The 13,641-nt window shown below is 35.2% G+C and overlaps 2 protein-coding genes across 2 annotated transcripts in view; one reads left to right on the top strand and one right to left on the bottom strand.

The window, feature by feature from the left end:
• LOC136848232 (protein TEX261) overlaps window positions 1-13,641 on the bottom strand; it is a 166,537-nt gene that overhangs the window by 82,916 nt on the left and 69,980 nt on the right. The window lies entirely within an intron of this gene.
• Ms (Myosuppressin) overlaps window positions 1-13,641 on the top strand; it is an 82,890-nt gene that overhangs the window by 58,471 nt on the left and 10,778 nt on the right. Inside the window, exon 2 of the mRNA XM_067120585.1 lies at window positions 8,115-8,338. Within this exon, the coding sequence (XP_066976686.1) occupies window positions 8,122-8,338 (217 nt within the window). The 5' untranslated portion in view covers window positions 8,115-8,121. The remainder of the gene's footprint in view (window positions 1-8,114; window positions 8,339-13,641) is intronic.

The raw sequence follows: 13,641 nt of genomic DNA, 5'->3' as shown, positions 1-13,641 counted from the left end.
ATATCATTCAAATTTATGGCTTGATTATTAATGTGATCAGCGTTGGTAGAGAGAGAGAGAGAGATTCCATATGCATTAGGTAACAATATTTTCACTGTGCATTTGGAAGGACAGAGAATGACAAGTGTTTACGTCAAAATGATTGAACATGAAATTGGTTTTAATTTGATTTATCAATTTCTCATTTGCTTTGATATATTTCTTATTTCGTGCAAAACGTGCTTCATATCAGCGATAGATTATCTCACAATGATCCCCGTCAAAAGGACAGCTTATTAATATAGTTTTATCAAGTTTTTTTCGGTAGTTATATATTTCATTTAAAATACTTCAGTATTTAACAACGTACCAACTTACAAAGGAAAACAAAGTAAAAATATGATACATAGACATAGATATATACACAAAATGATGCATTAAATTACGAATCTTTTTTCGTCTGAAGAAGTCAGACTCATTGAGTCAAATTCTAAAAATAAAAAAATATAAATAGACTAAATAACAATGAAAAATATCTTTTTTACTTAAATAACAATGAAAAATATCTTTTTTACTCTTCGCCAAGAAGAGCATCAGACATAAGCTATACGAAAACGATGGCCATGACATACCAACGACGTCACAGGTCTCCTTCGACGCTGACGTGATTGACTTTCTAATATAGTTTCCCTTGTAAAACAAGTTGTTTCCCCGTTAAGGAATGCTTATCCTCTGTCTATAGAACGTTTCCAGTTCTAAAAATATCACACTCGGGCTATTGAGATACGTGAGATTTTCTAGACAAAGTGATGGCATCTTAACAGGTAGGAATTTCCGAATTATTACATTATATTCGCAGCTTATTATATATATATATATATATATATATATATATATATATATATATATATATATATATATATATATATATATATATATATGTGTGTGTGTGTGTGTGTGTGTGTGTGTGTGTGTATATGTACGTGTATATATATATATATATATATATATATATATATATATATATATATATGTGTGTGTATGTGTATATATATATGTGTGTATAAATATACATATATATACATACATATATATATATATTATATATATTACACATGCATACAAACCGGGGTAATCAACAGAACGTCTGAATAAAAGCTATTCATACAAAGACTTATAAAAGGAACTTCAAAGTCTTGAGAAACACAGAGAATCATATACGAACGGTATCTCGACGATGAGATTACTAGAGCGAAGTCAATGAAGTCACTTTCTCTGAAAAGGACCAATCAGCTGGTCTGAATCTTCTCTTTTCAGGATTTTAATTGTGAAAAGGAAAGGGTTTATCGAGCTGGAAAGGTGAATAGATTACAGATGGGGAGTGGAGGAGGAGGAGGAGGAGGAGGAGGAGGAGGAGGAGGAGGAGGAGGAGGAGGAGGAGGAGGAGGAGGAGGAGGAGGAGGAGGAGGAGGAGGAAGGGGTGAGAATATAACCTACTTAAATTCAGCCAATTCCCATCCCCCTCCACCCCAGTACACTCCCATTTCATGAGCAGATCAAGTTAATTTATTCGAATAAACAGTTTGGCGAGAATCTATCGGTAACTGATTCGTGTTTTCTTTTTTTTTATGATTTGCTGCCTTTTGAGAAACCGTTTCCCCGCTGACAAGAAAATGACGAAGCTTGCAAAGTGGATCTTTCAACTTCAATGAGATCCAAATTTCGTGCCTTATCGACAGAGTTTTGCTTTTGGAGTTGCGTGTATGTATGTATGTACAGTATGTATGTATGTCTGTATGTATACAATGAAAGTATGTATGTTTCTCGTCTTAAGAGTTCGCCATCTCTGATAGTTAATGGTAGTTTACTGTATGTATGTATGCATGTATGCGTGCGTATATACACAAATACAGAAACATATATAACACACACACGCACACATATATATACACGCACGATGTATATATACATTGCAATTTGATAAACGATCTCAACTCTACTTTGTAATAATAAAAAAAATTTAGCTGATAGGTGAATTACGATGCAATATAACAGAAATAGCGATTAAGCTGTTGATAAATAAATAGATAAACGTAAAATCCTGAAGTATAAAATGCCAAGATATAGCCAAGCTGATAAACAATCAAACGCACAAAAAAAACGAAAAAGAAGGAGATTCAACAAATAAACAAAAGAACTAGACAACAAAACACCAGCCATCTTCATTTCGGAAAATCATCAACAATTCAATTTGTCAAATTTTGTTATAGTTGTTATTTCCTTGCCCAGACGACGCTTCCGCCCTTTTAAAACGTCGTTAAGACGTTTGTTATTTCCCTTTTCAAAAGGCTTCTCTTTATTTCATTTCTGAAACATGTTTCAAAACATTTTCCGCTTACGGAAGGGAAGCGTAGGAATAATTGCACGGCGGTGGTGAATAATGCTATATTTATGTGCTAATGCCATATGTGTTAATGCTATATGTGTTAACGGGCCGACGTCGTTCTCATGCGGCTCCTTTACTGATGTGTAAAGAGGTGTGGCTATGGAAGCTTTTGAAACAATGGTTTCATCCTTAATACTAAAGCTAGGAACCGAACTTTGGAACGGAGTTCAAATTTATCGCTTACTGATGCCAGTGTCTCAGACGAGCGCGGCCTTCCGTCAAAAAACAAAATCTGATGCGTTAAACGCGCAGTAGGCAACCCGTGAACTGTATTAATGATGATCACCGTTAATTAACGCTAAATCAAGCGGCCGTGATGAATGTTAATTCGCCGAAATTATTACGTTAATCTCGAAATGCCCCGATTTCACAGAGTGGTCAGTTTTAATCGAGACTTGAATGTGTTGCCTAGGGAAAAGAGCAAATGAATTCGTCGCTATAAAATAACACATTTATGTCCCTCGTTCCCGCTCTTCCGTGTCTAAAGAGATCTTCTTTACCATCGTCGCTGGCTTCTGGAAATTATGTAGGCTTTGCTATAAATTATTTATAACAAGATAAAATAATTTACAATTAGGATGTCGACAAAAAATTTTATGCTTCTTTCTTCTTATGATTATAATGAAGAAGAAGCGTATGCTGTAAAGAGCGTCATGATGGGGGACTACTGAATATGACTTTCCTGTCACTGAGAGAGAGAGAGAGAGAGAGAGAGAGAGAGAGAGAGAGAGAGAGAGAGAGAGAGAGAGAGTTACATTTAATTTTAGATACTCGATATGTCTGCCATGCTTTCTTTTCAAAGTTTTATTTAAATTCCGTAATTAATTCGATTTTATTCTTTCAAAAAAAAATCACACTATATGTTACGCCATAAGCGATTCCCAGCCTCCCTTCCATATTTCATTAAAACGTTCCTCGTAAACGCCCCCGTAACAGGATTCACCTTAATAAAATAACGTCCCGCTCTTAACGACAAAGAATAAACCCCCTCGCCGATTATCAAAATCTTTTTCATACATAAAATTTCCTGCCCAGGATTACACGACAAAGGCGAGCATATAAACATATGTATATGGAAGGAATGGCTCCCGGCTCTCAGGACGATGTCTTCAAGAGTCTGCTAATGATAATGGTTTCCCGTGTGCGTAGGAGGAAGTGTACTCAGATACGAACATCGTCGTTTACCGAGGTTCTCCTTTCAGCAATTATTCGGAAATACTTTTTCCGGCTCGCGGGCATATGGTGGTGATTTGATATCCTGATAGCGTCTTTTACTCACTAATGGACTACACACACACACACACACATACATATACATATATATACATATATATATATATATATATATATATATATATATATATATATATATATATATATATACATATATATATATATATATATATATATATATATATATATTTATATATATATATACATGGGTGTGTGGATGTGTGTGAGTATATGCATATATTTTTTGTGTGTGTGTGTGTGTGTGTGTGTGTGTGTGTGTGTGTGTGTGTGTGTGTGTGTGTGTGGGCAAACCGCGCGCTAACTCGGCATATAACAAGAAGAATCGGTAACTTCAACAATGTAATATTAGGTTTATTAGTAAACGATAAAGCCCAAAAGTAAAAGGGAAAAGTTAAGCTGTAAAAATTAATATCATATACACACAATGCTTACTATTATCTTCTACATATATGAACCTCAGTTAAATCCTTTTTCCTTGCTTCTTTTTTTTTTTAACCTCGCTTTAGTTTCAAAATATATAACGTTTCTATCAGACAAAAAAACAGTTGTCGGAAAACGCCAAAACATATATTTTGCTTCTCTCACGCTGCCATGACTAGATACACTGGCGAGCCCTAGTTTTATCTCTCACTTATAAATGGGGTCATAAATATTCCTACCGAAAGGTTTCATAATTTATATTCTAGTATGTACTGGGGTGTGAGTATTTGTGATCCTGTCGTGGGAAAGAATACCTGGTTTCCGAAATGATAGTTGGAGAATTCTCTGAATGAGAGAGAGAGAGAGAGAGAGAGAGAGAGAGAGAGAGAGAGAGAGAGAGAGAGAGAGAGAGAGAGAGAGAGAGAGCAGTTTTTGCTCAAGCTAGATGAGATTTGTAGAAGATTAACCGCTTGGAGTAGACTGTGTTCGAATATTAAATCTATTTGATCTTTTAGATCAAATATAATGAATTGCTTGAAACGATTATTGTATTTACTTTCTGTTACCTTGTCAGCAAAGAGCAATTTAATTACAGTGGAGGTTAAAGTGGAAAAATATAAATATAAAATACTACGAGTAGGCTAAGTGAAATGTGGATGTCATATCCCGTAGAGTTATGTAAACTTGACACGTGTAGGAAATACGATACATTTATTAAATTACAGATACCAAAGCAAACAACGTTATTTGTGCGGACAGATTAGTGCCTTCAAAATCCTTTGCTCTGTAACCAAATGCAATTGAATCTCAAATACTGGTATTTAAAAAAAACATTATTTGAGTGGACAGATTATTGCATTCAAAATCCTTTGCTCTGTAACCAAAGGTAATTAAATCCCAAATACAAGTAATAAAAAAAAAACTTTTTAAGATAACCGCAACATATAGTTAAATATTGACTTATAATCGTTGAGTTTTGAACGACGCGTATTTCAAAATTACGAAAACTATATTTTAAAAAACGACAATAATTCCAGAATGACGACAAAATCGAACCAAATACTGGACTGAACTTCCACTATATCTGCCCACGTAACAGTCACATTTCAAGGCATATTATTCAAATGCTAGCAACAGCATTGGTATCACAGTGAAATATGGGCAGTAGTTACTGGTCAATTCTACGCAATAATGCATACGCCTATCTAATATATTATTCTATAAAATATATGTGTATATACATATGCCTCAAATAAGAAGATTTTCCTCAGGGTTATATAATTATCCAAGGAGGGTAAAATTCATGAATTTTACTGATTTATCCCCGTGGAATATTGATAAATGTGACTTTACCCTCAATATCAACACTATATGTGGGGAAAATAGTTCTATAAAGCATTTCACAAGCGACTAATGAATCGACTGAAGTGATTACTATATAGAAATTCTTGACGTCTATTACTCCATAGAAATAAATTTCACTGATAATGTATAAAATGTAATTACACAAAGGCGACATGTAGTTAAACATGGGTAGTTAATGCCGTAGAGTTTTATCACCCTTCATTTGCCACATTTTCAAGAAATTCTTTCACAGCACAACAGTCAATGTATTGTACTGATGCTCGAAGTAGGAAATAAGAATTCCTTCCTTTTATTGAATTTTTTCATCTTCAAAAAAAGATTCGGCTTAAATCGGCTCCCAACACAATAGGAAATGGAGCAGTTAGTACGAACTGTACGGCTAACATACACACACACATATATATAAATAAACACTATATATATATATATATATATATATATATATATATATATATATATATATATATATATATATATACGTTGATTTAAAAGGACATAAACAAATTTTTTTTTCGTATTACTCTAAATTTACAACTTTTATCTATAAGCAATATCATGATATGCAGAAAGACAAACATATAACAAAAGATAAAACAAAAACAGCTATACCAATATACCAGGATGCTTATCGATACGTACACTAACGACATCCACTCAGTTTTTTCGTTGTCTTCCTCTGAATTCGGATACGAATAGAAGAGAGTTGTGGACGAAATCTCTCGTGGGTTTTAGGGGCGTTAATCTTCAAAAGGACTCATAGGACATTCTAAGCAATTCTGTCGCTGTGGAATACCACTCAAGGAAACAGAAGGATTTTTTCGCTTTTCTATTGCAGCCTTTCGTTCCTTTCCTTCTCTTGGCTTTGCTGATTTTTCTACTAGAATAGAACAGCTTCCTTAAAAGCTTGTTTTCGCTTCTGTCGGCTTTTATTATTCTTTTGTTTTAACCATTGCTAGTTCAGTCTACTACTGAAGAAATTACAATTGACCGAGGATGCGATTAAGCAAGATTTTCACGGATTAAAATTGAAAAATCTTAATTATGAGAAACAAGTAAAAAATGCGCCGAAGTTTCTTTGGCGCAATCCAGTTTTCTGTATAACCGCTACGGCGAATAATAAAGGCTACCGAAAATAGATCTATCTTTCGGTGGTCTCGGTATAAAGCTCTATGAGCCGCAATCCATGAAACTTTAACCACTGCCCGGTGGTGGTCTCTCCTATATCGTTGCCAGAAGCACGATTATGGCTAACTTTAACCTTAAATAAAAATAAAAACGACTGAGGCTAGAGGGCTGCAATTTGGTATGTTTGATGATTGGAGGGTGGATGATCAACATACCAATTTACAGCCCTCTACCCTCAGTAGTTCTTAAGATCTGAGGGCGGACAGAAAAAGTGCGGACGGACAGACAAAGCCGGCACAACAGTTTTCTTTTACAGAAAACTAAAAATTTAAGTTTGGTTACGAATATATTGGTAATTCGATTGTCGTCTAACGAAAAATAGGTTGTTAGGACCAAAATATAAAATCTTATAAAATACGGAAAATTAAAATCAAGCCTTGTGGTTTAGAATATTCATTTGACATAAATGCAGTTTATTGAGCTCTATTACTATAGAACGGCTTTTATTGTATCTCTGCGGCCCAGACAAGAAACTTCCTAATCCCTCGGAAACGTCATGTGCCTCTAAGAATGAAGCTTTACACAGAATAAAAAAAAAGTTGGGATTCCATTTTAAACACCAAAAGGCTTCTAGAATGACTTGGAGGATTTGCAAAGTTTGGGTAATATCGGACACTGAAGGGGACTTTTACTATAAAAAAAAATAAGTAAATAAAATATAAAAACCAAAACGGTTATAGTAGAGGCTGGCACGATGTGGCAATTGATTCCTGGAATCTTAACATCCAGGGGCATTAAAAGAGAAGCGTGATCACCAAACTCAAATAGTTATATAATAAAAGTTTGAATTATAAAAAAGAAAGAGACTGTGCATATATAAATAACAACCAAACGCGAGTTTTAGAGGAGTTTCCGCTGTATAACCTTTGACTTTCAGAAGTTTAGTTCGTGGTATTGAAAGAGGAAAAATCAACAAAATTCAATTGGTACAATTCTTTCATGGTTTTCACGGGCTCATTACCACTAGGATCCAAATATTCTAAATTCCTTAGTGGAAATTAATTGTCTTGCTTTTTATTTGTTCTTATTTCCTTGAAGGAATCATTCTAAAAGAAATTTTTTATATTAATCCTAACTGGTTAGTATCTGTAATTATGACACTGTTTTCTTTAATCTTATGAAAGTTCTAGTTTTATTTTGATAATAAATAAAGGTCAACCAAACTGGAACTGACAGTTAAAAAAAAAAAAAGAGTGGAAAAAACATTAACATTTATAAGTGATACTTGTGTTCACTAATATAGGCTAATAAGCTGCTTAATACCTATGCAAATATACGTTTGATAGCATGTGCCATCCCACTTGCATAACAATGAAAGAAATAAAAAGGGTACATATTCCGACAATCAGAAAAATGCAAATATGCAAATGATATAAAGCGCATTTGTACGTGACCATTCTTTGAGAATAAATTTGAGCGCACAATATCCTAAATTTAACGACCTCCCTCTTCGTTTCCCCAACAGATCAAAGATGGTCTTCGGCAGTTCCTCCTCCTCCTGGTGTTCCCTCATCGTGGTGAGCTTCGTCGTATTGATGGTGGTGTTCGCAGGGGCGGGCGAGGCCATGCCCCCGCCCATCTGCACAGACCAGAAGCTCCCTCTCAGCCCATACGCCCAAAAGCTCTGTGCTGCCCTTAACAATATCGCCGAGTTCTCCCGCGCTATGGAGGAATACCTCGATGCAAAAGGTGGGTCACATTAGGAGATTTAAAATACATGTTCATGCATTGCACATATGGTATTTTACATCTGGTATTAGTTTAAACGCAAATACAAGTGTTTTTGCTTAAGTGAACGCCAGCAGCTACACACACATGCGCACCTTCACACACACATATACTGTATAGATAAATATATATATATATATATATATATATATATATATATATATATATATATATATATATATATATATATATATATATATGTGTGTGTATACATATATACAAAGTATTACATATTTATTCGAATGTGTATTTGAAGATAAGTTTTTACAATATACAATTTTATCCCATAAAAAACAATATCTAATGGACACAGCACTGTTCATCACGGTAAATGAACAAGAAACTAAAAAATCAAACCCTTCACTACATTCGAAGGGGCTGAGGATTACTGAAACATTAGCAAGAGATGAACTCTTAATCTTTTGCACAAGACGGAGTGAGGTACGATAACGCATCACGGCAGAAAAGCGGCTATCTACAAAGATTCATTACGCCAAAGGAAATGGTTAATATTGCAATTAGTAATTCGGTGTAATTTAGTGTTTTAAAGATTTGGTTTGTCAAGTTACATTTTACTGAACCCATTTTCCAATGAAATTTACAAGGTGAAAAGAACTTTCTCTGAAAATCATTTGCGCAAAGTTACACGTTATGTGATTTATTTCTGAAATCACAGTATTTCGTTATTTTCAATATCTCATCGTCAATTTTGAACATTCATTAATATATATATATATATATATATATATATATATATATATATATATATATATATATATATATATATATATATATATGCGTGTGTGTGTGAATGTGTGTGTGTGTGTGCATACGTGTGAATGTATATAATGTATACATACTGTATACATATATACATACACACATATATGCATATATTCGCATACATTAAACCATAAATATCATTTAAATATCCAATTCACTAAACCTTAGGGACATAAGTATGCGTGTGTGTGTGTGTGTGTGTGTGTGTGTGCGCGTGCGTGTGTACACGTATGCCCCATCTCCAAAGTTATCATATTTGCGTCACACGCACATTGTAGCCACTAGCCATTCTTCGCGACGCCTTTGTCAAAAAAAAAAAAAAAAAAGAAGAAGAAAGTTTCTTTTTCCTGGTTTATGATGATCTACCGGCGGAGACTCCTTTCAAAAGACGCGGAGGCAGATTAAGAAACGCGGAGAGACAAAAGAACTAAGTTTTTAGTGGCATGAGAGATTACTGGCGTTGCAGCGAAGTGCCGCTCTCCCGGCACACCTGGCGTCTCGCGGTATTTTTTTCAATAGATTCCTTTTATGCACTCCTGAAAAGGAGGATAAGAATCTCCGAAGAGAAAGGCAAAACATAAAATCATCTCCTTCGTGTCCTGCTCTTTTCTTTTTTCGTTTCTTTTTTATTCAGTTTTCTTTTCACATCTCGTCAGGGTTCCCGGGATTCGTAATTCCAGGTTTTACGCTTTTTCTCGTCATGAGAGAGTAGGAAATTTAATCTCGCTCGCACATACGAATGTTATTACTTGTAGTTTTTATTGTACGGTAATGGATACACATACATACACACACACAGACACACACAAACACACATACATACATACATATATATATATGTATGTATGTGTGTATATATTTATTTATATATATATGTATATCTGTAAATATATATATATATATATATATATATATATATATATATATATATATATATATATATATATATATATATCAAGTGGACAGGAAAATCTCAATCCCACCCACCTCAGAAAATGCAAAATTGCAGAAGCCTTCTGCAGAACATCCGTCGCTCAATGAGAGATTGTTAATAACAACAAATTTCTCTGATAGACTGAAGTATGGCATTCAATGCACAGACAAGGGAAATATAGGAGCGCATTCAAGGGAAGAAAATTAGATTAGAGGGAGGGATAACGGATGTCCTTGAATGACATTGGAATCGCCAGATACTTTTAGGAATTTAGGAATTCCAGCAGGAATACAGGCGAAAAAGAGGATAAACTCTCGAATATGGAGGAATTAAAACGAAATTATAATGGCAGCGCATGTCACTGCCTGGCTATAAATGCTTGTAGGGGATGAACGTGATGGTTTATAAAGTCGAGGATGAAGAATGATGAAGAGGAAACAAATGGAAGCGTAGTTTACAGTGAATATTTTACAGTGAATGGGTTACAGTGAAGGAATACCGCGGGACCTAAGTCGAAATGCTTAGTATCACTGTCGACACGAGTCATCTGTACTGGAGAGATATCAGGCTACTGAATATGCATGAATGAGGAAGGCTTTGGATTAAACGTCGCCGAAATGTTCCGTGGCGAAGATTATTTTCGAATTGCCTGCGGAGGTTGGAAATGCTACAGTTTACGAAGATTCTGAAAGATAATTCATTATCTATATATATATATATATATATATATATATATATATATATATATATATATATATATATATATATATATATATTCAGCTACGACCACAAGAATATATTGTCACGAGTTATGAAGTGGAATATTAGCACATATATATATATATATATATATATATATATATATATAGAGAGAGAGAGAGAGAGAGAGAGAGAGAGAGAGAGAGAGAGAGAGAGAGAGAGAGAGAGAGAGAGAGAGAGTTATATTCACGACAGTTTCAAACTGATTATAAGAAAATGCACAGAGTTTCAAAGGGAGAAAAATCTAAAAAACTTCAGTGTCCAAAAAAGTACGCATGTACGTGTGCAGTTTGCGTAAGCGTAAGGGAATAAACAGCCAAAAGTGTCCTTACTAAACACTCTAAACCATTTTACTTTAAGGATAAAAAAAAACAACAGATTTTTTGGGAAGAAGAGCGGTTACAACTCATTTTCCCCGAAGAATCCTTCTGAATATCGTGTAAATGCCAGTATTTGAAAAAGAATTGATCGCGTTGCCATTAAATACATTCATGAATATATCCTATGGATATATATAGCATACATCCTACACAGTACAATAGGACAGTTTTGGCCAAACAAAGCAGAGTGCACTTTACCATAAACAAAACATGCCTGTGTGCATTCATTTGTAAACGTAGCGTCTTGTTATAAAAGTTACATTTCTATTCGGTTTCAATAACTTGTATAAGTTACAAAGACATAGGAAATTTTTATATAGAAACTGCTGTAAGAAATAAATTACCACCATACAGACGCATATTCCTAAACCCGTAAATTGTGGATTTACGCTTCCATGCTCATTCCAACGAGAACACAAATCATTCTAAATGCAAATTGCATTATCATACTCATGACGCTTTTCACTTTACGCTCTGACTCTGGCATCCGGAGAAGCTCGCTGTTCAGAAGGGCAGCAAAGATACAATTCTGAAAACAGAACGGAAAATTTAGGCCAAAGGCGAAGCGTTGGGACCTATGAGGTCATTCAGCGCTGAAAGGGAAATTGGCAGTAAAATGGTTTGAAAGGTGTAACAGGAGGAAAACCTCGCAGTCGCACTATAAAATAATTGTCACGAGAGGGTGGAAAGTACGATGGATGAAAGAGAATATGAACCGAGGTACAAGAAAGGGAATGAAAGAGGCCGGAGGGACGCTGCAAAGAACCTTAAGTAACGCCTACAGTGCACCACGTGAGTTGCACTAACGACACCTCGCCGATTCGCCGATCGCCGTCCCTCCTCCGTGATTTACTGGTGTTCTGAATCCTGACGAATCTTCGATAAGCCAGCGATCATTGAGGTGACTAATGACTCCGCCAGATTCGGCATAATTGGATGTTATCGGGAGCCCGGAGGGAAAGATCGAAGTCAATCACTTCCTTGAGAGAGAGAGAGAGAGAGAGAGAGAGAGAGAGAGAGAGAGAGAGAGAGAGAGAGAGAGAGAGAGAGGTAAGGTATCCTTTGGAAGGATTACTGCTAATAAGGTATCATTTCGGTTAATCTGGGGAGTAGGAGCTAGTTAGTCTCAGGTCCCACCTGAGCTGCCATTTCCCTGAGACTGTTGATCTAGTGATGGATCTTAACATCTCGCACACCACCGCTTTTATTAATACATTTTTAAGTATTGCGGCTCTCTTTGAGTTACGACATGCGTCTTTTGCTTCTAATGTCCCACTTATCCGAATATTTTACACATACACACACATTATATATATATATATATATATATATATATATATATATATATATATATATATATATATATATATATATATATATATATATATATATATATATATATATACACACACACACACACAAACACACACGTGTGTGTGTGAATGACTTGAAACAGTAATAAAGTTAAACACTCAAAAGATACTGCTTTCCATAGAATACTATATCCTCTTTTCCCCTTCCTTTATGCTCTATAACAGAGCTATTTGCTCATACCTAGCAGCTTCTTTTACGCCTTAGATTTGTTCTCTGGAACCGTTACTTATTTTCCCGTCATTCCAGCTCCGGCTCCTAATTTGGAATTATGGCCCTCCTCCCATACACTAACACACCCATTTATTTTCATAGCTTCGTTCCTTTCGATTATATATGACCCTCTTTTCCACAACTTCCATAACCCTTATTGTCCATTTTTCTGGATAGAAACTTAAGCGCAGTCCTAACAGTTTGGAATGGAATGTAATATCAAATTTCGGCCATAGGCCAATCACTTGGACCTGCGAGGTCATTCTGCGCTGAAAGGGAAATTGAGAGTAAAAGGTTTTAAAGGTATAACAGGAGGAAGCCCTCGCAGTTGCACTGTGAAGTAATTGTTACGAGAGGGTTGAAAGTGAGATGGAAGAGAATATGAACGGAGGTAGAGTAAAAGGAATGAAAAGGGTTGCAGCCAGGGGCCGAAGGGATACTTCAAAGAACCATGATTAATGCCTACAGTGCTGACAGTACTACACCACTACGGGGCCTTACCATTTTGGTAGAATTTTTCTTTATTTCTAAAACTTTCCTTGCTCTATTTTCTCCCCGTTTCGTCTGTCATCAAATCGTACTTATTTTAAGCCCCATCAATTCCCCGCAACTTCGCTTTCTTTTACAATTATCAGATTTCTGTACTTTCTCCCCATTTCTAATTAGATGGATTCTATCTTCGGGTACTCGTCACAACAGCTCACCTTTAATGCAAATGCAAAAAGGAATCCTGACATAGGACGTTTTACCTATTTTTTTTATTGTCTCTTTTTTGCTGCCAATAGTGCAACAGGTTTGAGCAACAGAGAGCAAAATATGAGCAT

This window comes from Macrobrachium rosenbergii, chromosome 18 (assembly GCF_040412425.1).
Source record: "Macrobrachium rosenbergii isolate ZJJX-2024 chromosome 18, ASM4041242v1, whole genome shotgun sequence".
Lineage (NCBI taxonomy): Eukaryota > Metazoa > Arthropoda > Malacostraca > Decapoda > Palaemonidae > Macrobrachium > Macrobrachium rosenbergii.
This window is presented reverse-complemented; position numbering and strand designations above follow the sequence as displayed.